At 42.4% G+C, this 26,152-nt stretch overlaps 1 protein-coding gene across 2 annotated transcripts; it reads left to right on the forward strand.

Moving 5' to 3' along the window:
- The first annotated feature begins 5,145 nt into the window (after window positions 1-5,145).
- On the forward strand, window positions 5,146-25,457 carry ARF1 (ARF GTPase 1). Of its 2 annotated transcripts, none has more exons than XM_079947091.1 (5): window positions 5,146-5,256; window positions 18,867-19,050; window positions 20,211-20,321; window positions 22,942-23,066; window positions 23,857-25,457. In XM_079947091.1, the coding sequence occupies exons 2-5, from the start codon at window positions 18,903-18,905 to the stop codon at window positions 24,016-24,018; spliced, it is 546 nt and encodes a 181-aa protein (XP_079803217.1). In that variant the 5' UTR covers window positions 5,146-5,256; window positions 18,867-18,902; the 3' UTR covers window positions 24,019-25,457. The 2 variants fall into 2 exon arrangements, with proteins under 2 accessions (XP_079803217.1, XP_079803216.1); XM_079947090.1 differs by lacking the exon at window positions 5,146-5,256 and adding an exon at window positions 5,444-5,825.
- The last annotated feature ends 695 nt before the right edge of the window (window positions 25,458-26,152 follow it).

Below are 26,152 nucleotides of genomic sequence, written 5' to 3' on the forward strand. Positions count from 1 at the left end.
GAAATGCATGTCCCAGCATAAAATGAGACACAAGGCAAATGAATTTTTTCCTTAAATATTAGAAGGGATTAAGGGTTTTAAGGCAGGAGTCTTCCTAGAATGTGTCGCTTATCAACTTAAGAATAAGAAGATAAAACTGAAGTGCTCAGACTCCAATCCCATAAATATAAAATCCACATAAATTATACTTTGTAATAAAGACAGATTCCCTCTCTCAGACTCCAGAACAGATTGCTTCATGTGCTCCCATGGGTTGACTGTTAGTGCGAGTTTATTGTGAGTTTCTTTGTATAATAAATGATGTGTCTGATTCACAGAACTGAAAAGCTTGAAAATGTAATTTTAGAGTATCCACCATTATAATTGATCATCTCTCTCTCTCTCTTTAAAAAATGTTTTAAAATCTCATGGATAACTGCATAACTGCTGACAGGGGAGGATCTCAAGCAAATTATAAAGAAAAATGTGCAAGAATGCAAAATAATCTCCCAACAAACATATTCTTGCTAAGTTATTTTGCTTGTATAATAGTGCAGAAATTTGTTGTGAAGAAATTAAGCAAGTGCTTTTTTTTACTGTCTTTCTTCTCTGTGTATCCTTATCATCTTCTTTTTTCATACACACACAACCAATTATACATTGTTGCACAATCACAAAATCTATAACTCATTTACACAAGGAATAAATTAGTAAGCAAAGAATAATAAAGTATAAGGAGAATTCTTTTATAACAAAGAGGGAAATAGTTACTTACCTATTCCAAATTACTGGGGATAAAATCCATCTTTCAATAAACTTAGAGGATCAGTTGTAAGTTTGTCTCATTCCATGGTTTATGTATCACTTTTAACTGTATAGGCTCATTAATAGTTTTCAATAAGGGTTGTTCTTTTTCTTCCTTTTTATAAAATGCTTTGAGGGTTTTTATGGTCAAGAAGTGTATGAATTTGATGTAAGCACAATTCCAATTATGGCACTGTGACAGTTTTATTGACAAAGCCCTATTGAATCAAGTTTAGTGTTTAGGGTCTTTAGAGTTAGGCAAAGAAAGCTATGCTCCATGGATTCCATCTTGCCTCTTTTGACCGAAAGTCAGCATGAACGACCTTTGATTTCTAACCTATACCTACATAGTGGTTCTGATGACACCATGTGGGATCTAACTTACCCGTTTGCTACAGCTGATAAAGCAAGTACAAGAAGTTTGGCTGCGCTTGTATGTTCTTTATGTTAAAAATGTGTCTTTTTGTTTACTAATAATAATAATAATAATAATAATTTATTATTTGTACCCCGCCCATCTGGCTGGGTTTCCCCAGCCACTCTGGGCGGCTTCCATAAAAACCAAAAATACACTAAAATATCACAGATTAAAAACTTCCCTGAACAGGGCTGCCTTAAGATGTCTTCTGAATGTCAGGTAGTTTATTTATCGCTTTGACATCGATGGGAGGGCGTTCCACAGGGCAGTCGCCACTACCGAGAAGGCCCTCTGCCTGGTTCCCTGTAGCTTTGCTTCTCGCAATGAGGGAACCGCCAGAAGGCCCTCGGCGCTGGACCTCAGCGTCCGGGCAGAACGATGGGGGTGGAGATGCTCCTTCAGGTATAATGGGCCGAGGCCGTTTAGGGCTTTAAAGGTCAACACCAGCACTTTGAATTGTGCTCGGAAACGTACTGGGAGCCAATGTAGGTCTTTCAAGACCGGTGTTATGTGGTCTCGGCAGCCGCCCCCAGTCACCAGTCTAGCTGCCGCATTGTGGATTAGTTGTAGTTTCTGGGTCACCTTCAAAGGTAGCCCCACGTAGAGCGCATTGCAGTAGTCCAAGCGGGAGATAACTAGAGCATGCACCACTCTGGCAAGACAGTCTGCGGGCACGTAGGGTCTCAGCCTGCGTACCAGGTGGAGTTGGTAGACAGCTGCCCTGGATACAGAATTGACCTGCGCCTCCATGGACAGCTGTGAGTCCAGAATGACTCCCAGGCTGCGCACCTGGTCCTTCAGGGGCACAGTTACCCCATTCAGGACCAGGGAGTCCTCCACATCAGCCCGCCCCATCCCCCAAAAACAGTACTTCTGTCTTGTCAGGATTCAACCTCAATCCATTAGCCGCCAAATGTCTCATCCTGAACAGGCCATGAAACGGTGAATGTGTACAGAACTTCAAATGATCCTACTCAAACACAGCACCTATGTCATGTTCATTGCTGTGAATGGAATATAGTGGGGTGTGCACACAGAAAACTGCATACCAAAAAGGAGTTTTGCAAATACTGCAAGGAAGTAGGAAGAAACATAGGTGTTTATTTGTTTGCTAATCTTAGAAGCCTCTGAGCCAAGATATAGTCCTGCTTCCTGTTTCGTAACATAACCAATCCGTGAGATAACCTTTCCTCTTATTCTGTGACTGCTAAGCTTACTTAGCAGTCAACTGAATCACTTCTATCTACGTATACGCTTGACGACACTCTCAAAGAACTTACGTGAGGCAGCACTTACCCTTGCAAAAGCCATGCTGGTTCCACCTCAGCAAGACTTGTTTTTGGCGGAAATGTAAAGAACATGAAGGAACATTCTTTCACCTCTGGTGGACCTGCCCTAAAGTGAAGGCCTTCTGGGAAATGATATATAATGAGTTGAAAAAGATATTTAAGTATACCTTCACTAAGAAACCAGAGGCCTTCCTTCTGGGTATTGTCGGCCAGAAGGTGTTAAAGAAGGACCGAACATTTTTTATGTATGCAACAACGGCAGCAAGGATACTTATCGCTAAGAGCTGGAAAACTCAAGATCTACCCACACTGGAAGAGTGGCAGATGCAGCTGATGGACTATATGCAACTGGCCGAGATGACTGGCAGAATTCGAGACCTGGGAGAAGAGAGGGTTGAAGAAGACTGGAAGAAATTCAAGATTTATTTACAAAAATATTGTAATTTGGTTGAATGTTAAGAAGGATGCTAGATCATAAATAACTGCCTACCACTGAATTAGATTTGAACTTGACGATAAGTGAGATTAAGGAAAATATAAATTTTTTGGAGAACTGTTAGATTTTATTTAAATGAGCGGAGATAAGATTGCAAATAAGTGGGTAATTTGCTTGGAAAATTTTTTTTGTAAAGATGTAAGTGGGAGCGGGAGACGTGAGGGAGTCCAAAGAAGTGACGAAATTATGTTATGATATATGTAATGTTGTTTATTAATTATGCATTTGTATTCAAAAAACTTTAATAAATATGTATTAAAAAAATAAATAAAAAAGACTTGTTTTTGGCAAGAGATTTCCACCAGTTTTCTGTTAAGCAAACTGGCCTGTTTTCCAGGATCGCCTGGGGTCTCTTTCTAAGAATTGGGTTTGCATTGGCCACTCCCCAGTCCTAGATTTCACATTTGAGTTCTTTTAGGAACTGTCTTGCGGATGCCTTCCAGACTCAGCAACTTGTCAGCTTTTATTCTGCCAATAAGGTAGAATAAACACCTCAACACCACTATCTGCCTCAGTTCCTCAGACTCTTTTGCTGCAAAGACACATCCAAATAATTCATTCAACTTCTCCTTCCTTAGCACACCTGTAAATCCATTTACCTCACTAGATCACCTTCTGCTACCAATGCATTTAAGTAATATTTTCATGGTTTTGAATGTGCTCTTCAAATTTTTCTTTTTTAGCATCCCTGTTGCTGCCTGCTTACACTTCTTTTAAGTTTGTGTACCTTTATGTTCTCAGGATAGATAGATGTCGTCTAGCTTGTTTGCACTTTAAGTTAAACCAGGGGGCACCGGTCTTAAAATGGGCCCGATTTACTTGAATGGCTGGTACTGTAAAAAAGGACATAAGATCTTTATGTTCTCATTTGGACTTGTTTTCTACAGAAAGGCTTCCTGCCCTCAGCAACGTTTTTGACTCGGCTCCTTAACCTTTCTTGGTCTGAGGTAAAACTGTACTTTCTAGCGGAGCTTCTAATGCTGTGGTTTTAAACAACCCCAACTACACAACTATGGCATATTCACATATTCTACTTTTGTTGCTTTATCCTTATGGCGTTACTTCCTGTTTTATGGCAGTCTGCATTATGGCATATCTAGTATACTGGTCTGCGTGTTGCTTGTTATTGTTTGTTGTGTTTAGTTTGCAACACACGGTTTTGTTGTTCTGCATTATGGCCCTGGCAGCCTGTATTGAAATCTTCAATAAATTCATAGAATCATAGAATCACAGAGTTGGAAGAGACCACAAGGGCCATCGAGTCCAACCCCCTGCCAAGCAGGAAACACCATCAGAGCACTCCTGACATATGGTTGTCAAGCCTCTGCTTAAAGACCTCCAAAGAAGGAGACTCCACCACACTCCTTGGCAGCAAATTCCACTGTCGAACAGCTCTTACTGTCAGGAAGTTCTTCCTAATGTTTAGGTGGAATCTTTTTTCTTGTAGTTTGGAGCCATTGCTCCGTGTCCGCTTCTCTGGAGCAGCAGAAAACAACCTTTCTCCCTCCTCTATGTGACATCCTTTTATATATTTGAACATGGCTATCATATCACCCCTTAACCTCCTCTTCTCCAGGCTAAACATGCCCAGCTCCCTTAGCCGTTCCTCATAAGGCATCGTTTCCAGGCCTTTGACCATTTTGGTTGCCCTCCTCTGGACACGTTCCAGTTTGTCCGTGTCCTTCTTGAACTGTGGTGCCCAGAACTGGACACAGTACTCCAGGTGAGGTCTGACCAGAGCAGAATACAGTGGCACTATTACTTCCCTTGATCTAGATGCAATACTCCTATTCCCTCACACTCGTCCAAGGGGACGCGGTGGGGCTGTTACTCGACTCAGAAACTCCGCTGAATTCAATGGGGAGCTGCTTCCTAAGAGGCGTGCATTGGGCCCACGTGCTTAAGACTGACAGAACACGTTTTTTTTTTTTTTTAAAGAGTAAGCAGAAAGCTTATTTCTCCGCGAGGAACTACAGTATTGCAAATATTCTGAGGGAAACCACGTTCCCCGGTCGCCTCACGACGACGGGGCGGGGCAAAGAGAGCCGCCTGGGCCAACAAGGCTCCGCCCCCTCGTCCGCGTTCTGGCCTTGCCTCTTTTCTCGAGCGCGAGGCTAACCGCCGTTCTGCGTGAGAGAAAGCGCGCGCGCACGCGCGCACTGTCGCCGAGCGACCTCCACCGCCGCGCGCCGTCAACGGCATTTTGAAGAGGGGCGCGCGCGCTTTACCCAGCCGGCGTTCTTAACGGTCTACATGGGCACGAGCCAAGGGTACGAGCGCGCATGCTCCCCTTAACTACACTTCCCCGCCACCACTTGCTCCCCTGTGGTTTTTGTGCGTGTGTGACCCCGCCCTCTTCGCCCGCTCTGCCTTTTTCCCCCCCCTCCCTTTGGCGCACGCGCGACGCTCTTCCTTTGGCCGCCCCTCCCAAAGCCCCGCCCCCTGCCTCCTTCAACCTTCCTGCTCTCCGGCGCTCCTCTCTCTTCTCTCGCCCGCCCCCCCCCCTTTCTGCGGCGTGAGGTAAAGAAGGGAGGGAGGGGTGCTGGACACCCACGCGCACGCACAGAGCGAGCGAGTGAGGCCGAGAGAAAGAGGGAGCCGTTCCCTGCTTACCCGTCGTGCATTGCGAGGTTCCCTGGCACTGACGTGGCCGCCGGGAGCCGCCATCTTGTGTGCCTGGGCGCAGTGAGGGAAAGAGAAGGGAGGGAAACGGGAGGAAGAAAGAAGGAAGGCGGGGAGGAGGGGGGGAAGGAAAAGAGCAAAAAAAGAGAGAGGAGAAAAACGCAGGGAAGGAGCAGCCCCGGGTTCAAAGCAGCGAGGCAGACCGAGACGCCGCCCGGTAAGCAGCGCTTTTTGAGGCTGAGGGCGGGCGGGGAAGCGGCGAGAGGCCGGTCGGGCGGTGCCGGCGCTTGGGCCTAGCTGAGGGTCGGCCGGCGGGCGAGGGAGGGAGGGTGGTAATAATGGCGAGGAATTCCACCCGGAGGTTCGGCTCTCCCCTTGCCATTCCTCCGTTGGCCTTTAGCGCCAGGCCGGGGAGGGGAGCGGAGCCGCAGGCCGCACTGCAGGCTTGGCCTCGGCGGAGGAAGCGGGCGGGGCGGGGGAGAAGAGGCCCTTCTGAGGCCGAAAAATACTGAAGCGGGGAGGGGAGACTTCCTTGGATAGTCGCGGGGAGTAGCCGAACGGCTCACGGCGATGAAGCAACCAGGCCTCCTTCGCCCGCCCTTCTTTCCCCCCCCCCCCCAAAGACCTTCTCGTTGTATTATTATTTTTTTTAATGTTGTAAACAGCCAGTTGTTTATCCTTGTGGTCAGATCTCCTCTCTTCTCCCCCCCCCGGGCACTTCCTTCAAACACTTTAAGAATTATTACTATTATTTTTATGTCTTTTTAGAAATGTATAGGAATGTCTCGTCCCACCCTCCTCCCCGACTCGCTTTCACGTTGCTTTCCTTTCCTTCCTAAAGTAGCAGCTTAAAAATAAAAATTAAAAACCCCTCTTTGACTGAGCAGTTGAGGATTGACAGGCATGTCTACTTAGTTTTAGCTGGACTTAGAAGGGGGGGGAACCCCCATAACTATGAGGACACGCCCCATCGTGACCTGCTGCTTAGTTCGAGTCCCTGGAGGTGTTGTTTGAGTGCAACACCCCCATCCCATCCCCCCCAATAAGTTTGTGATCTCAACATTTGGGGTACGTAGACGTAGAGGATAGGTGGACAGGGCTTCCCTCCCTTTATTTCGTCTCCTGTAGTAGATCCCAAGGTTTCTGGGTATGGGGTGGGGAAGCAGATTTTGATCACTTAGTCACTCACTGGTGACTTCATCAGCAGGACAGAAAGTTACGCAAGTGCAGAAAAAGTGTGAAATGGCAGAACAGAAAGCTCCTCTTCGCCCCCCATTTCCAGGGAAGAAATGGTTATGATACCATTTCCAGGGTTGAGATTTGAGGCTTTATGCAGCAGACACATAAAGCAGTCTCATTGCTCCATAGAATTATTTCATAAGCCCCCCCTCCCCGAAATACACTACAACATTGGCAGTTCTGAGCTCATTGGCACAGCTCGTCTATGCAGCCAGATGCACTCTACTGGCAACAATCCATCCTCTTATATTTTTAGCTAAAACAATTTCAGTTGAAATATTTCTCATTGAGTTACTTGGGTTTTTTGCCAGCTTCTATGGTAGTGACAGAACCGCAGTGTGTCTGTGAGGGAATGAGGAAGGGCAATAGGTTTCTCCAGTGAAGGGGTTTGGTACCCATGTCTTTCTCCTTGGCCCCTTTGAATAAGTAGCTCCAAGTTGGCTGTGAAGGTATACCAGCCAAATGCTGGTCAATATCCTTTCTTAATTATGTATGCCTTGTAATTGGTAATGAAACATTAGGTGTTTGGTGGTGTTTTTATTTCTTAATAAACTACATCAATGCATTTAGTCCTCCATTCATGAATACTGTTTAAATTATTTAGTTCTCTACAGACCTCTTCCCTTCCTTGAAAAACATTATTTAGCTTATGTTTTTAGCTTAATCTCTATAGCTTAGAAGTGTGTGAAAATCCAGGAAGTGTTTCTGTGCATTCTTTGGGTATGTTGGGTCAAACCTACAGAATAAGGAAGGATCCAGATTAGAGAAGTTCAGCTTTGCCAACCATTCAGTTTTGTTTCTCCCTCCTTTTCTAGTGTATATCTATCCACTCTTGCCCCTGTATCTGAACTTAAGGGTATATTGTGCAAACAGTTAGGGGAATATTACCCACACTCCTGTATTCACATGTACTGTGATGCTTAATTTTCTATATTTAAAGGATTAAGGCTGTAAGAGAGTGTTGAAGGCCTCCACTGCTTGTGAGTAGTGTGTAGGGGAGGTGCAGGTAATTACTTTGGTGCTTGTTGAGGAAAATTGGCTGTACATCTTCAGTGAACTAGTATATATTCCAGAATGAACATTGATAGGAGGTTGGTGTGGTGCTGGCTCATTCCAAGGAATGTGGTCATGTGTAAGAACAAGGCAGACTTTTCCTTCCTCTCTCTCTCTCTCATTTTCTTCTGACTAACTTCTTTAGATGCAGCTTCTAAGCAGCTCTGTGAAAGAGGGTGATGAAAAACGCTTTACAGGTTGTTTTACATAACAGTCCTTGTATTGGGGGATTCAGTGGTTAATTGGCTGGAGCAGGGTTAGAACAGAATTGTTCTTGTGTTCGAAACTCCCATTGTTCTAGCCACATTTTGCGACGAAATTTTATTAGCGCAAGCAGTTTCTGAGCTCTGGGAGCAGTCCCGCACCTAAGATTTCAGATTAAAACTGCAGAGTGGAAGGACAGGAGGACCTTTTTCTGCCTCCCCGCTTCCGGCTACTCTCTGAAGACTGGGAAGAGACCATCTTAAGAATACAGTGGTATCTCGGGTTACAAACCCCTCAGGTTACAAACACTTCGGGTTACAGACTCCACTAACCCCGAAGTAGTACCTCGGGTTAAGAACTTTACCTCAGGATGAGAACAGAAATCATGCGGCGGCAGCGGGAGGCCCCATTAGCTAAAGTGGTACCTCAGGTTAAGAACGGACCTCCGAAACGAATTAAGTTCGTAACCAAAGGTACCACTGTATTAGGGGGGTGGGCAGGGGAAGGACTAGAGCCTGTGAAAAATGAACATAATATTTTAGCTGCAGTTCATTCATTTTCAGCTTTGTATTCTTGTTATTTAAAAACTGTGGCCTGACATTCCCTTGTTGCACCTATAACCTGCCATTTAGCTCCTAACTTTCATAACTTAGTTTCTAACACTATTACATTGTCATATGGGAGGTTGGATTAGTCAGCCATAAGAACTTTGCTGTCCTTTCGACCACAAGGGAACAGGCACTGTCTGTTGCGCAAACTCCTTCAGGGAAGTATCAGCTTACACCGTAGCATGAGGTTGTACTTATCATTGTATTAAAACTTTGTGGGCCATAAAATCAGCCAGCTTCATTGTTTATCTTTGACCTTGTCGGTTGTCGTCTTCAACTTCAAGTTTCTTACTTGGGTTGGGCACACCAAGAAGCCTTAACTGGAAACACTCATTATTTCTGAAGTTAGAAAAAAGTTAACTGTTGAAGTGGTTGTGGAGTTCCTACCAAGGTACTCCACACTCCTCAAAAAGTGAGTGTGAGTGATCTTTTTTGGCCCAAGGCATTCACATGTTGCCAACCCTTGGCCACATGCCAGTGGTGGATGTGGCCACTCCACCCTCATATTCTGCGCACACATTCACAGTATGCACGTACACTTGCAGACACACAAATCAAAAGAGGAGGAGTTGTCATCATTGCATCACTTATCAATCTGGTGACTAAGGTGTTTATTAGTTTACTTTAAGTTACATGTGTCAGTTTCTTCACAAAACAGGTAGAAGTCCCAAAGCACTAAATCTAGGAGACCAGGATTCAAATTATCACTCAGCTATAAAGCTGACTGGGTGACCTTGAGCCAGACATTGTCTCCACCTAATCTACCCTGCAGGGTTGCTGGGGGGGGATTGGAGAAGGAGAGCCATATATGCCACCTTCAGCTCCTAGGTGGAAAGGTGATCTAAATATAAAAATATTATCAAAAGAATGATGAATAGCAGTACAGAACAGATATACTGCAGTGCTTATCCCATTTATTTATTTTTAAGTTTGACACACACCACATCCAACACATAAATGGACATATAATAGCCACCAAATGCCAAACCACTGGTGCTATCCAAATTCCTTGGGGAAACAAATATGCTGAAGACATGACAATTCAGCACCACACAAGCTTCCCTCTAGACCAGGGGTTGTCAACCTGGTCTGCGGTAGTGGGTTGTGGGTAGCTTGTAAGCACAAGCTGAATCCTCCTTCCATCGAGCACTGGTGGGTGGTAAGGAAATTTTGCCATCAAGAAAGATGCATTAGTGGGCGGTAGGTATAAAAAGTTTGACTACCTCTGCTCTAGACAGTAACTTCTCTACCCCACCACATGCTGTCTTTTCATTTGCTTTTCCCATTGTTTCCAAAATCCATGTGGTTTGGGAGGTGGTGCAAAAAAAATTGCTGAGAAACTTTATCAGACCTTTGTTCCTGTGGTTAATCAGCCCTGTTATAAAGCAGTGCTCTTACAGGTATCATTAATCTCAGATTATGACGTAATTCAGTGAAGTTTCTATTTCTTTATTTATTGCCTAGTTTCTAAGATAATGTGCACCAGAATTGCACTTTTAATACATGTTAGTCTTATTTTAGACTTTTTAGAAGAAGCATGTTGTATGGTTGGAAGTATAAGCATTAAATACCCCTTTGTTGTAATGAGGTTTCTTTCTTTATAGCTCATGTATGATAAACTTGTATGGGGGGGGGGAGAGAATCATGTTCATTGTGCCTCTAATTCTCCAAGCAGACTCCATACAATAATTACCCTGCTGGATGAGGCCAATGTCCATCTCTTCAGCATTCTGTTTTCAATAGTGGAACAGCCAGAGATCTCTGGGAAGATTACAAACTGACCATATGAGCTGCTGCTTGTTGAGTCCTAGGGTCAAAGGTATGCTGCCTTTGAAAACATTGAGGTCCTATTTAGCAGTCAGAGCTATTAGTCATTGCTAAACTTGCTTTTCATGAGTTTTTTCTAATCCTTTTTTCAACCACTTTTAAGGTAGTGACTTATTGCCCCAACCAGGTAAGGTATATATGCATTGGGTGAAGCCCATCCTTTGGACAAAAGGAAGCATTCAAATAATGCATAACTAACCATTTTAATTTTTTTGCAGATTAGCCTACCTTTGGAGGGAATCTCAGCTACTCTAAGCACTACTTTTGCGAAAATAATTTGTCTTTTTTAATATTTATATTTTATTAAGGTGATTTCAGTTAAAAGAAATAAAGTGATACAGAAGAAAGGAAAAGTGAGAGGGAGAAAAAGGAGAAACATATAAAAGTGAAAATATACGCAAAAAGCAATACAGTATATGATATTCCCATACATTATTGCATAAATTAGTATAGTGCTATTGTCCTAGTGCTTATGTAAATGTTAATAGCATACTACATTTTGCATAAACTCATTCAAAATGTTAACGTATTTATCCATACAGAGTCTGCGCCTGTAAGCAGTCTGTTCATAAATTGCCAGTTATGTCATACCAGTCCATTGGGTGAAGGGTATCATATCTTTATTTTTCCGATTCCTCAATATCAATCTCTTGGCCAACATTAGGGCACAGAAAATCAATTTCCGTTGTCCCATTGATAATTCCCATACTGCAGGTATATAGTTCAATAAAATATTCTCCTCTGAAAGATTTAACTTTTTCTGCACAGTCATAGTTACACAGTCTAGCACTTTCCCCCAAAACTACTTAAGTAAAGAACACTGTACAAATATGTTTTCCTTGCCACATTTCCAACACTGAGCTATCTTAGCTAATCTTTTTTATACAACCGTAAAGGGTCCAATAAACTCTAAATATTATTTTCTGTTGTATTAGTATTAATTTTAAATCTAATGACACCTTAGGTATTGAAGCTAGTACATTTTCCCACTGTCTGGGTAAAAATGAAAGCTCAAATTCTTTCATGACAAAAATAATTTGTCATGAAAGTGTTCAATTAATCTTCTCCTTGACCTGCTCTGTGACTTTTTTGAGTAAGCAAGATATAATATGCTCATGCTATGAGAGATCTAGTGCTGTAGAAAGAGATCATTTGAAAACAAAATATGAATGCCTGTGTTACTATCACACCTAAAATAGCTGGCTAAGTGCTGCTTGCTTCCCATTTGAAACTGGGAAATAGTCCTTATGGGGGAATCTTGATACCCTAGCTCAGGGGCATTTATTGTCTGAGCAGTTAGCAATCATTTGCTTTTCTTATACCCTGATATGGTAAGAGTCTCTATCATTGTCCCTATTTGTTTCAAATTCAAATGTATTTTCACATATTTTATGACTTAATTGTTTTTTCATTAAGACTTTGAATCACGTATGGTCTAATTAGGATTCATTTTAAAACATGGTTATTTTATAGGATTGGAGAACAGCTGGATATTCTTCTTTTCTGAATTGCTACAATCTGATACCTAGTTAGCTTGGAGTGAGCCCCATGTAACTCAGTCTGACATAGTTCTGAGTAAACATGTATAGAATTGCACTGAAGGTAAATGGGGCTTTAAATGCAGTGAGTGTTGTTACCTGGATGTTACCTATAATGTACCATGCATATGATCGGGAAGAAATATCAATGAATGGATCTTGCCTTCATTTCTGCAGGACAAAAATTCAGTACAGTATTAACATTAATCAGAGTAACTGTGATTATGCCTTATGGCCACTGTCGGAATAGAATGTGAAAGTGAAGTTCCATTAAACTGAACTGCAGGAATTCCTTTTACTAACTTGAATATTTTTCTATGTCAGCTGTCCAGCCTTGAAATGTCACTCAAGCCCCTTTTTGCAACTTTTAGGCAAGGAGTTTTAGTAAGCTTCCAGCTTTTGCAACTTTTTAATTTTTTTCAGCAGTCTTTCTTGCAGTATGCAAAAATCCAACAATATTACTTCTAAGTAATTTTTTGGAGAAGTGAAATACCACATGCTAACATTTCCATTCTCAAATTCTTTTTTCATAGGCATCGCAGTCGAAAAGTGTTACACACTATTGTTTGCTTCCTCCTCTAATTTATAATCTCACTAGAGTATAAAAACAGTTCAGTACCTTTCCGTGCTGAGTAACAATTAATGCAGCTTAATATTTAAGCCATTTACTGCGAAAAAGTATTTTGCTCTAGGCCTGTGTGCTGTTTATGCTCTTTGCTTGTCTAGTTGCAATCCATTTAGGTTTCATTGCTGGTCACAAATGAAGGCATGTTCAAGGAACATGCAGGGGTTTTTTTTTAATGTGGAGAGTTGCACCATGTATCTGTATCTAGCAATCTGCCTTCCTGTGCAAGAGCCCAAAAAATTGTGTTAAAAGAGCTATAGAATTATTGAAATATATGTTTGGGACTAAACTAGACATTATGCAGGATAGGTAGATGCTTCCAGAAGCAACAGCCCTATGAAATATCTTCCTCTTCCTGTAACAGCTAGTAAAGACCGCAGAATGTGGAGTCATTGGATGGTTTCCCTGCCCCTGCAAATGAGCAAGTGAAGCAGTAATAGGAAACTCAACCACACAGTGATATCACAGTGTGTTCTCTTTTACTAATTGTTATGACTTTGAAAGCGGAACATGTTTGAGACCCAGAGACTTACTGCCAGGGAGCTCCTTATGCCAGCATGCTGCCAGTACACATAGGCAAACAAGGCTGATGTTTGAGGGGAGGCAAGGGGTGTTAAAAGACCCTGCTGCTGTATTTTCTTTAAGAATAAAGGGCTCTGTACCATTGAACAAGTCTCCTCACCCCACTTTTCCTTTCGATGCAATGGATATACATGCACGTCTGCTATTATAAAAGGTAAAGGTACCCCTGCCCGTACGGGCCAGTCTTGACAGACTCTGGGGTTGTGCGCCCATCTCACTTAAGAGGCCAGGGGCCAGCGCTGTCCGGAGACACTTCCGGGTCACGTGGCCAGCGTGACATCGCTGCTCTGGCGAGCCAGAGCCGCACACGGAAACGCCGTTTACCTTCCCGCTGGTAAGCGGTCCCTATTTATCTACTTGCACCCGGAGGTGCTTTCGAACTGCTAGGTTGGCAGGCGCTGGGACTGAGTAGCGGGAGCGCACCCCGCCGCAGGGATTCGAACTGCCGACCTTTCGATCGGCAAGCCCTAGGCGCTGAGGCTTTAACCCACACGCCACCTGCGTCCCTTGTCTGCTATTATAGGGAGTGCTAAATATGAAATAACATTTCCCTGTATGAAGTTCACAGCAGCCTGCAGGCCATAAGGTATAGTGAATAAAGTATATGTGTTGGTGGCTGTTGCCTCGTCATGAAGGGACTTGGAAGGGATGCTAAATGGCCAACTCTAAATAGGACAAATGCCTGTGCTGCATCCATGCACATTAGCCAGTCTACACTTCTTACATGAACAGCCAGGACGCTGCTAGTATCTTGAAGCACTCTTTAGTTTATTTTTTGAAAAGCACAACTATAATTGTGGGGAGAACCTGTAAGTCTCAGTTGGGGATTAATGTGTGCAGACAGTCTTGACCACAAGGGAATTGTTCTGTAGCAAGCAGCACATGATACTGAAAACATTGGTTATCCTAGCTTGGCTAGCTAGTGAGTTTGTGTAGTTTTAAAGTTAAGGTATTCCTTTTCTAATGCCCATCTTGTATTTGTAGTCCATGCAGGCTGAAGGTACACAACTGCATACAAAAATCTCTGCACGTTCTGTTGGGGAATGAAAGCTGTTGGTAGTCATGAGGTGTGTGAGGGGGTGGGAGACAAAATACAGTGGTACCTTGGGTTACATACGCTTCAGGTTACATATGCTTCAGGTTACAGACTCTGCTAACCCAGAAATAGTACCTCGGGTTAAGAACTTTGCTTCAGGATGAGAACAGAAATCGTGCTCCTGCGGCACTGCAGCAGCAGGAGGCCCCATTAGCTAAAGTGGTGCTTCAGTTTCAGGTTAAGAACAGACCTCCGGAACAAATGAAGTACTTAACCCGAGGTACTACTGTATAGAATAAGTAGGAGAAATGGTTACTTGGTCCTGTAGGAAGAGTGAAAGGGCAGTGGAAATGTTTGGAGAAAGGCAGAAATAGTTGCATATTGTACTCCAGTATCTCCATGGCACTATTTTAACACTTAATTTATAGTTTGGTAAAGTTCCAAGGGACACGGGTGGCGCTGTGGGTAAAAGCCTCAGCGCCTAGGGCTTGCCGATCGATAGGTCGGCGGTTCGAATCCCCGCGGCGGGGTGTGCTCCCGTTGCTCGGTCCCAGCGCCTGCCAACCTAGCAGTTCGAAAGCACCCCCGGGTGCAAATAGATAAATAGGGACCGCTTACTGGCGGGAAGGTAAACGGCGTTTTCATGCTGTGTTGGCTTTCCAGATGCAGCTTTGTCACGCTGGCCACGTGACCCGGAAGTGTCTCCGGACAGCGCTGGCCCCCAGCCTCTTAAGTGAGATGGGCGCACAACCCTAGAGTCTGTCAAGATTGGCCCGTACGGGCAGGAGTACCTTTACCTTTACCTTTAAAGTTCCAAAATGGTCAAGAAATGCTGCAATGAACTATTGCATAATCATGATTTTTATTTAATCCTGTTCCCGTGGAACCTGAAAATTAGTCTTTTCCAACTCCAGAGTAGTCTTACTGAAGTCTGTAGAATTACTCAAGAGTTTATGGGTTGAGATTTTAAGTATAAACGTACACACAGCTGTGATGCATAAATATTTTAGTTTTGATGTTATCTTAAATACTGTAAACAGCCAGAGGCAATTGAGCTGCAAAGATTTCATGTGTAGTTTAGACACAACTATGCAATGATATGTATGGACTGTGTGAAATAAGCTATTATGGGCACACAATAGTCAGTGTTGAATGCAGCTTCTTCCTGAACTATGGCTGGGGAACCTATGGGCTTCTAAATATTCAGCTGTATCATACAGCCATGCTGGCTAGAGCTGATGGAACTTGGAGTGCTGCAGGTTCCCCTCCTCTGATCTAAGCGTGGGTACATGCAGTTAGAATTCACTGTGTGGCAGTGAATAGAAGTTCCTAGGAAAGATTCCCACACCGTACTCTATGCTGAACTGATGTTAATAACTACTCACCTAAATGTTTGTAGTTGATTTATGCCATCGATCATGGCACCAGGCAAGTGGTGCCCTCTCAGTTTTGTTGCTGCATAAAGTTAATATCTTTGGTGGTATTTGAAGCGAAGGTAACTGAGCCCCTGGTACGTGCAGTTTTCTCGTGAGTTTCATATCATGTGCTTAGTGTCTGGCATGTTTAGAAGCAGGGGTTAAATCTCAAAATATTTAAGCTTCTAGCAGAAAACTGTGACGATAATGCAGTTTTTTTAAATTTTGGCCATCAATCTTTTCTTTGTTATTTTTGAGGTGTCTTTGTTTCCTGAAGCATTCTTGAGAGTCATACTTTTGGAAATGCAATTAGCAGCTGTTGAGTGGTGTTGACAGTGATCTGCAGGAAACCGAACATTGTGTGACTACCATGTTATACTGTCAGCTTGTCCTAACAAAGTTTATAGGATGTGTTAATTTGCAAAGCTGAAATGTGAAATGTATGGATTGATTATCTTTGGAGCACTCCTAGCAAGCATGTGGAATATGTTTTGTAAGAAAACATGGAATATTCTTGGCATCTGTGTTAATTTCTGAAAGACACGCTATTAGCAGGGCATCATCTTCAAAAGAAAAGCGATGTCCCAGAATAACATAGCTGAGTTTGATTTAAAGCCACTTCCCAGTGATCTAAGAACATTGATACATACTTACTACAATAATATAGATAATTGCATTTTCTGCTAGGTTAGTACTCAGTTGTGGAGCAAAAGAGAAAATGGGTGAATTTGCGTATAAGTGCAGAGCATTGGAACGGCCGTGCACCTTCACAAGGTGCAGGCAGAGAGTTAAAAGCTGTCATGTAGAAACCATGGCCAGAAAGCAGGACTTGTTTTTTACTCCTACAAGGCCCTTCCTCTAACCAAATAAGGATTGTTGTTTGTTCCTCTGGTGACAGAGAGAATGACTGAAACTGTAGGAAAAAGCTGCTTTGCTAATATGAGCTAGTCACGATGTTATTCCTGATCTTTGTGTGTGTAAGTGTAATAAAGGTGTGAACCATGTGATGACTCACTGTATATAAAATGTTCTTTTTGGCTGCCACAGTGAAATCTGTTGCTAAATAAAGGTAATGGGTTTTTTTAAGACAAGCAGTGATCCTGTTCTAAGAAAGTGCTTTAAAATCCACATGGCTACCAATATATAATTCCTTTTTCTTTCTCGTGTGCCTGAACCATGGTGCTAGCTGTCGATATGTCTGCCAAGTGTAGCTAAGTAGAAGCTGTCTCCCCAAGTAGCCATCACCTTTTTTCCCCCCTTAGCTTTTTTAAGTGTTTTTAGAATTTGGAGTGGAGGGAGAACCCTAGGAGCTTAGTTGCCTAAGTCTCTGCTGATGATGGGTTGGGGTTTGTTTTGTGTGGTTTTTTTGGAATTTTGAAGTAGTGTTTTACCCTTTTGTGTAAGAATGGCGCTGCTGGAATCTGATTTTTCCATCTCTGAATTATCAAATCAATCCTACTTTTGGGGAAGTGGTGCCTAGTGTGGTGTGGATTAGTGAGGCACATTTGATATATTTTTTCGTTAAGGAAACTGGAATAATCTTTTATTATGACATTCCTGCTAACTTCCTTGTTACTACAGTGGTGCCCCACAAGACGAATGCCTTGCAAGACGGAAAACAAGCAAGACAAAAAGGTTTTCCGTTTTGGAGGTGCTTCGCAAAACGAATTTCATATGGGCTTGCTTCGCAAGACGAAAATGTCTTGCGAGTTCCTGCGGGTTTTTTTCCCCTCCCCCCTTTTTTCTAAGCCACTTTGCCGCTTATCCGCTAAGCCGATAAGCCGCTAAAAGGCGCTAATAGCGCTAATCCGCTAAGCCGTCAATGGGCTTGCTTCGCAAGACGAAAAAACCGCTAGACGAAGAGACTCGCGGAACGGATTAATTTCGTCTTGCGAGGCACCACTGTATAGCATATTTATGACAATTTTCAAAATGCTGGAAATTGGTAGCATTATGCTTTTACTTAGACATTTTGGAACCTGAATGCTAGTCATTTTAGCACTAGGACTTTGCACCACAACCTCTCCTCCCCCTGTGTGGCCCCCACATTTATTCTGCAAATTGTCATGGTGGGGGCACAAGGCGGGGGAGATCTAGTGCACACGTGGAAGTCCTTGTGCCCCCACCTTGTGCACTAGATCTCTACTTGGTTTGATACAATCCAGTATATTTAGGTTCACAATGTATTTTGAGTTGTAAGACTTCCATGGTAGCTGACAATACTGTCAATACAGTCTTGTTATGCTATCTCAGGGTAACTTGGGGGTGTCCTGGCCCTACTGCTCCTTGGTTGGTGCCTTGCCTTGCTTGTTACAAGGTTTGGTTACAAAATAAAAAGTGCTTGAAAATCAATAGGAATAAGTTGTGAAATAGGCATGACTTTATCTAAATCCGACTCCAGTGGTCATTTTCTTTGTTTTGACGTAATAAAGATTTCATGTTCACATCTGTGAGAAGCAGTGGTATAAACAAATATGTTTCTTGTACACTTTGAGTGGTTTCTCTAGAATACTATATACTGAAGAATACGAAAAGCATTTACGGCAGCAAACTTTTCATTTAAGGTATCCATACAACCCTTTTCAGGTAGACCTCACAAGTTTATGTAAGATTCTTGAACAACAAGCATTGATTCAAAACAAAACAGTAGAATGGAAAAGACCATTTGTTTAGAAGATGGCTTCATTCAAAACAAAATGCTTCTGCAGAAGGCCCTGTAATGGGAGAGGGAGGGGCTACCATTCAAGCTGGATGGGGGGGATTCCTCAAGCTTCTTTCTTCTCTCTCTCCCCCCCCTCCACCAAACTGGCCAAGATAGTCATACTACTTGCAGTCTCCTACAAAACCCATTTTGTGTGTCTTGTGTTAAAAGTATCTGTTACTGTTGGTCTTGTTGCAGTATCCAAAGCTGAGAACCCACCATTGAAAATGACCTTTCCAATCTAATCCCTGTTCACAGTCTTAAAACTTCTGCTCTGCATTGAGCCTCCATTGTTGTGAGGTGGCTTTTCACACTTAACACTTGGAAATAAATCTCACTGAGTTCCAGTGGGCTTTTACTCCTAAGGATTGAGCTGGGTGTGATCATCACACTGTACACAACTAACTGTTTTGAATTTGTTTTCTCCTAGATTTCTTTGGCCAGTGAGTGAGCACCAGACTTAAGCATGGGAAATATTTTCGCTAACCTCTTCAAAGGCCTTTTTGGCAAAAAAGAGATGCGCATACTTATGGTCGGGCTGGATGCTGCAGGAAAGACTACTATATTGTACAAACTTAAGCTTGGTGAAATAGTAACTACCATCCCTACTATAGGTAAGATGTTAAGCAGCTTCCCTTTAGAAATATGTGACTGTTTTAAACATATTTAAAAGTAGATAAAGATTGGAATTGTACACAGACTGACAGTACTGTTGAGTAAACTCGCGTATGGTTGGTCTACATATGTCTGATGATGCATTTATTACCCAGGTGAAATAAGCATTTGGTCGCTCTAACCATGTTTATAGATCCATTAGAACTCATTGCTTAGAGAGCACAAGATACAACTCCAATATTTCTTAATTTGCTTCTCTTCAAGAAAGGATTTGACTAATGCTGGAATAGTAGAGGGAGGAAAATGTTGACAATGTCTCTGAATGTTAAGATGTTGCTACAGCCATTTTTGTTGCTTTGGTTGTTATCTGCTGTGATATATAATATGTTATATCTCATTGGTCGGTTGTATTTCCTTTTTAAAATTGAGAAACTAGCCATAGGAGAGGCGTCATCCTGTAAATCCTTTAAAAACTGTGGCAAACATTTGAAAGAAGAAACATTGCAAAATACAGTAGAACCTCGGCTTACGTTACCCTTGGGCAACGTAAACTTCGGGTTGCAAAAGCGGCAAACCTGGAAGTATTTTTCCAGGTTTGGCCGCTCATGCATGTGCAGAAGCGCTCTATCGCGTTGTGCACATGTGCAGAACAGGCACCTCTGGACGTGGAAACCTCAGGATCTGGCCGGAGCTCCAGAACGGATCCCATCCGCAACTGGAGATACCACTGTAATACTTGGCCTGTATGCTTTTGAAAATGACAAGTGAATAATATTTAGGTGCAATTACGTATTCTAACTTACTAGTGGCTCTTCACTTGGCAATATGTTTTCAGTGTGGCCTTCAATATAATTCAGCTCCTTTGGACTATAGTAGCTCACTGACTTGCCGTTTCAAATGCAAAAATCTGTGTTAAATAAGCTGTTTGCTCCTTATGAAGTATATATTTGATGTGGGGGGGTATTAGTGTATATTCTAAATATATATTTTAAGACTGGCTTTTAAAATGTGGACCAGTTGGTCAGGAGATTTGGGGGGGGGGTAACAAGCATATAGTTGAATTCAGCCATTTCCTTCTCTACCTTAGTTTGGGTAAAATGGATGAGCATGTTGTTTCACTTGTTAACTGCTCAACTTTTCTCCCACTTTTTTGTTTCAGGTTTCAATGTAGAAACTGTAGAATACAAGAACATTAGCTTCACAGTGTGGGATGTAGGTGGTCAGGATAAGATCAGACCACTCTGGCGCCATTATTTCCAGAATACACAAGGTGAGCTATTTTCTGTAACTGACCATATCCTTTTTTTTTGTATTTATAGAGACCCACTCAGGCATCTTCAGTTACTCCATAACTATGTTGATAGCATGAAGTAAACATATCAGCTACCTGTCTAGTACTGAGTGGGATGGGATATGTCTTTAGGTCTTTCTGTCCCACAGACTTTTGTCATTCAGAACGTGAAACTTGCAGTAGGGACAGTCTTTTCTTAGCACAAGTATCAAGATAGGACATGTCCATTCTGCTCCAGCTTAGGTTATTTAGTTCATTCACATATGTGACATAACCCTTACAATTGCATTTTGAGTGTTTTCTTTGCAAGTATACCAACAGTTGCATTCCCCTAAATCAGAACCATAGTTTTGCCTGCAAAAAAAATATCTAGGTTCAGTCCCTAGCATCTCCAATGGAGATCAAGAGACACTGCTATCTGGAACCTTGGAGAGCTGTTGTCAGACAGCAAAGAGCTAGATACATAGGTCAGTCTTCTGATTCTTTCTGCAACTTCTGTGTTCCCAAAAATTAATCTTAAGATTCTAAGAGATTCCTTTCCACAGAATGTACAAAAAACAAGCTCCAGTAGTATGCCATGGTCAGTACAAGTACCTTCAGTGTTGGCTTCAGGTTTTGTGTCAGTGTTTGGCAGCCAAACAAAAGGAGTGCCTAGCAAGCTTGCCCAATTGTCCCCTCTCTAGCTTCTGCAGTAGATTTGGCCATACATTGGTTTAAAGTAGCTGTGCACCTGTGTGTAACTCCTCCATATCACCCCAGGGAACAATTGAAGGCCTTTTGTGGGCCAAATAGAACCCATGGACTACTGGTCCGTTTTGGGTGTTCATGTCAGCAACACTAGCCAAGTGTCCCTTCTTTTGAATAGAACAAGTCCAGGGAAAACTGAAGGCAACTCTCTAAACTTGCTAGCATGTTGTAACTGAGGGTATGTAATTTGTATAATGAAAACCACTTTCAGATCACTTGGTGGCCTATTGATTGTTAGCTTCATGATCTTTTAGCGAGGTTATTGCTGAGTGCATTAAATCTTGGATCTGTTTTATGAGTGTCTCTTTTTAGCCCTTGGGGCTGACTTAGCAAAGGCTGTGACAGATCAGCATGTGTCACAGTTTACCTTTAAGCACAGGAGCTGCTGCATCGGTGATGTAGACGCATAACATGACATTGTTGGCTGTTGTCTCACTGCTTTTGAAATCCTTGCTGAGGCTACTTTGTCTTATGGTGTCAACGTTGTTGTGACCCAAGAGCTAAAGTTTCAGAATCACTGGAAAAACAGTATGATATACTTGTTTCTGCACAGAAAATAGCTCACCATACTTGCTGTGTCTATGAATCCTTCATGGTTCTGGTTGGAGCCATAGCTTAGTAGTAGAGACATGCCTTGCATGCAGAAGGTTCCAGGTTACGTTTCCTGGAGTACCCAGGTAGGGCTGACCAAATCCTGACTGAAATCCAGGAGGGCCACTGCCAATCGATGTAAACAAAATTGAGTTAGATAAACTTACAGTATATGGCAGCTCCCTATGTACCTGCACATGTGTAATAAGGTTGCCACAGCAGCAGCATGGCACTAAAGCGAGCTTTAGGTCAGGAGGTCAAGAGTCGGATGTTTTCTTGGACATGAATTCAGCTGGTCATTTGTGCCTCGTCTACTGGCTGCTTTTCATAAGTAAAATACTAGACATTGGCTTTTATCCTGGTAAGTAAGAAAGTCAGTCATTTTGGTAGCATCTCAAGCATTCAACCAGCATTTTGCTGTCTTTCTTGAGTAATCTGGGTATTAAGAGGAGATTGTTGAGGGCATCCTTTCAGGTATTCCCATGTAGTAATGTCATATAGCTTCTCCATACCTATTCTGTAAATGAAGTTGTGCGACGTCTCAAGTTTGTGGCTTTTTTCCATATAGATATCAAAGCACTTTCAAGGTGAGCTATTTTAAGTAGCTTTTCCAGTATGTTGTAATTTGGCTGCATCAGCATGTTACTGATGGAAACATCAGCAATAGCGCTGATCTTAACTATAGGATGGCTTCTCTTGAACACTTGGTTAGATAGCACCACCTTAGGATATGTTGACTGACAGATGGAGGTAAAAAAAATACGCAAGTCCCATCATGTTATACAATTCTTCTCTAAATATTGGTCTTTTTTTCTTTCATCTGTGGCTTTAGCATGCAGAATTTTGGTAGGCGCTTCTTACAGCTTTCTTTCTAAGAGCCCAAGAATCTTATTTAAAGGGTTCCTACTCATTCTTTCCTACCTTGTTTGCAAATGCCCAGAATTATCTCATCATTTTGGTATTGTTATAACCTTGGACTTTGAGCAGATTCCAGAAGATTATATACATCCATTGGCTTGATCAAAAGCAATACTTGAGTAAATGGCTTCTTCACATAGTTCACTATTACTTGGTTGCTGTGTGGCTAGCTTTAGCCCCGTAACTAGTGAATTTGATTTAAATTACATTATAGATTGCTAGTGCCTATTGGTATAGACACATTTTTATGACAATAGACCTAGTTCCATACTTAAAACTTCCTTTCAGAAAGGCTCTCTGTCTCCATGCCTGTCCATGTAAACAACTGTTGTTTCCTTTGTAGGTTTGATCTTTGTGGTTGATAGTAACGACAGAGAGAGAGTCAATGAGGCCCGAGAAGAACTTATGAGAATGTTGGCAGAAGATGAGCTCAGAGATGCTGTCCTTTTAGTGTTTGCTAACAAACAGGTAAGTGATCGTGAACAGCACAGCCAGAATGGTAGCACAGGGTTCCCTTTGCCTCCAGTTGTGATGGTGGGCTGTAAGAGTTCTCACCTTCCAGTCACCCTCTGTTGGTTATGCCTATGTCTATGGGCCTTGCTGTCGGCAGTGGGCTGGAAATAATATTACTGACAGATTTCAGAAGTAAAATATATGGTTTCTTGCGTGACACAGTTGCATTAAGGAGCCCCCGGGACTTCCCTTGCAAACATACGATTTTACCATGCTAAAAGTGCTTCTTTACTGACTTTTCTGAACTGCTGCACCTCCAAACAAATTGGTGTTGTGGCACCACAATGCCATTATGTAGGGTTTAAAAGTACCAAAAATATCTGTCAAGAGTATGAATATATGAATATCCCAGAGCATCTGTTGCCTTTACAAGTCTCACTTTTCCATCACTTTTTCTCCACCACACTTCAGACAATTTAGGAATTTTGCATGCTACATATACGGCCAGATTCAAAATTTCCACTCTCGTCATGATCTGTACTATGGGCCTTCTGTATTCTCACTGGATTGAGAAGGGTGGGTTGCTACTGTTGCAAGCCGTGTGAGAGCCCAAGGATGTCTTTGCCCCAGGGAACCAGATCTGGTTCTGTCTATATCACACTGTAGTCCAGATCGCACAGATTAATGGTCAATGCAACATCTTACCATTATGCCACATTTGAACTGTATGTTGCGGATTCTTCCTATGAATTCTCTAAAGGAAACAAAAATCCATTTTCTAAAGCGAATTGCTTCCATTTTTCAGGACCTGCCTAATGCGATGAATGCAGCAGAAATCACAGACAAACTAGGACTGCATTCTCTTCGCCACAGGAACTGGTATATCCAGGCCACCTGTGCCACTAGTGGAGACGGTCTCTATGAAGGACTGGACTGGTTGTCCAATCAGCTCCGAAACCAGAAATGAAGCCCTAAAAATACTCTTCTTTCCCCTCTTTTCTCCACCCCTCCTTATTTCCTCCTCCTCTTCCTTCTCCTCCTCCTCCTCCTTCACCCTTCGCTTTACTCTAACGTGGCAAACCATGCTACTTTGTGGTATTGAGTGCCGGAAGCTGTTTTCATTTCTCTTGTCACAGGATGTCCTTCACCATGCTGTACATGTGGCAAATCCAAGCCTGAAAACAGTTTAGGTTTCTTATTTAATGTAAATAGTTCTTGTTTCCAATGAGACAGTTTCTGGTACTCCTATGCAATATTACTCAGCTTTTTTATTATAAAGAAAATCAACTCGCTGTTTAGTACTGGGGAAGGGATTTGAAGTGGATTCAGAGAAAAGTTGCCAGTTGTCTGGTTGTACGCTAGAGCTGAATACAATCCCTCTTGGCTTGCGAGGTCTGTGGGGAGGCCAGATTTGGTGGCTATTTTTTAGCCTGGAGATGTCAGTTTCTTTTTTAGAAAAGAAGGAAAGCTGAAACACTTGAACAAAATGTCCATTGTGAGTTCTGCAACAACTTGAATACCAGCAATTTAACATGTTATAGGTCCATGGAATGAGCAGCATCCTGGATCTTCCTGTGCTTGACAACCTCTTTTGTGTTTTTTGTGAATGTGAGATCTCCTAAAGTCAGAGTTCAGTTCAGTTCAGGCCACAGACTTAAGAGAAATTGGCGCACGTGTAAAACACTATGACCCTCTAGTGCTCTCTCAGATTTGGGCAAGAACGTTTTTCTCCTCTTGCGTCTAATTTGGATGCCATTCTTTACCTGTTCTGTTGTCGCCCCCTCCCCAAGTGTTTTGGACTTTTCTCATGTAGAACTACAGTACTCCAGAAGACAAATTATTTCCACAGAGTACAGCAGCCCATAGCAGTGCTCAGCTCTGTCATCAGCAAGTACTGTACTTAAGTAAGAAATGCCATCCAAGCCACCTAATGTAATGTTTAGGGGGGGAAATACTAAAAGCATGAGAGTTTGGAGTTTCATTCCATTCTAGAAGTGTTTGATGCCATTTTTTGGAACACTCCCATATCTGTATATGTGTGGAAACCCCTTCACATCCCTCATACTGCAAGGTTCAGATTTGCCATCAAGAAGACCTCTTAACTTTTTTTTTTCTTTTGTATTTTGATAAAACACTGAAGAAGCTGGAGCTGTTTAAACTTTAACTTGAGGAACTATCAGAACTGGTTTGTTTAGTGTTGTGGAAAATCTCTTTATTTGCTTTCAATACACAGTAATCAACTGTTTTGTATACTTGTTTTCAGTTTTCATTTCGACAAACAAGCACTGTAATTAAAGCTATTAGAATAAAAATCTCTTAACTATTTCCTGGGGTTTTCATGCTTTGCCTGTTCCATCTTGCTGGGCTCCATAACCAAATACATACTGAATAAAGCCTTTCATGGTCTTTGCGCTCGTCAGTTTCTGCTTTTGAGTAGCCGCTTGGACTAGACGAGTTCCCTTCCTGCCTCCTTGAGCTCCTGCATATTGAAGTAAAGAAGAAGTCCACAAAGTTAGAGTAAAGCTGTTTTTTCTCTCATATATATCATGTTAAAGCAGACTTGTGAATGCTATGGAACTTGCCCTTCTTGTAATCTGCCACATACCAGTTCAGCTCTTACTTGGGAACATATTGTGGGTTATAGTGAGTTACCATATGGGTTGTGGGCAGAGTATTGGCAGGAACAGGCTAGTGGGCCAGAACTGTTAAAAAAGCAAATGAGGCATATACACTATGGGTAATTTTAAAGTTGTGTTATTTAGCCACCCTTCAAGAGTGACCCTACACTTTATGTAGATAACTGAATTAGGGAATTGCCTTCCTCCAGCAGGGCCTCCCCAAAAACCTGCTTTCAGCTAGGTAAACATGTTTGCAACACTTAAAAGTAGGGTTGCCATACGTCTGGAATTTCCTGGACATAGCTGGTATTCGGCCCTCATAAACAGCTTCCAGGTGGAAATCGCACAAATCCGAGAAAATTCAGAATTACAGCAGCCCGTGTTGGGAAGTGTAGATTTTGGCGAATTTCATTAAAAATAGCTCAGACACTCAATATTGCAAAAGGAAAGCTCAATAACTTTGGGCATAACAACAGCTTTGGC

Source organism: Podarcis cretensis, assembly GCF_951804945.1.
Source record: "Podarcis cretensis genome assembly, chromosome: 12".
Classification (NCBI taxonomy): domain Eukaryota; kingdom Metazoa; phylum Chordata; class Lepidosauria; order Squamata; family Lacertidae; genus Podarcis; species Podarcis cretensis.

Excerpts from the sequence above, each read along its gene's own strand:
- ARF1 (XM_079947091.1), top strand. The coding sequence starts at position 18,903 with ATGGGAAATATTTTCGCTAACCTCTTCAAAGGCCTTTTTGGCAAAAAA. Across the intron at positions 19,051-20,210 it reads AACTACCATCCCTACTATAG|GTTTCAATGTAGAAACTGTA; the intron begins GTAAGATGTTAA and ends TTTTTGTTTCAG. Across the intron at positions 23,067-23,856 it reads TAGTGTTTGCTAACAAACAG|GACCTGCCTAATGCGATGAA; the intron begins GTAAGTGATCGT and ends TCCATTTTTCAG.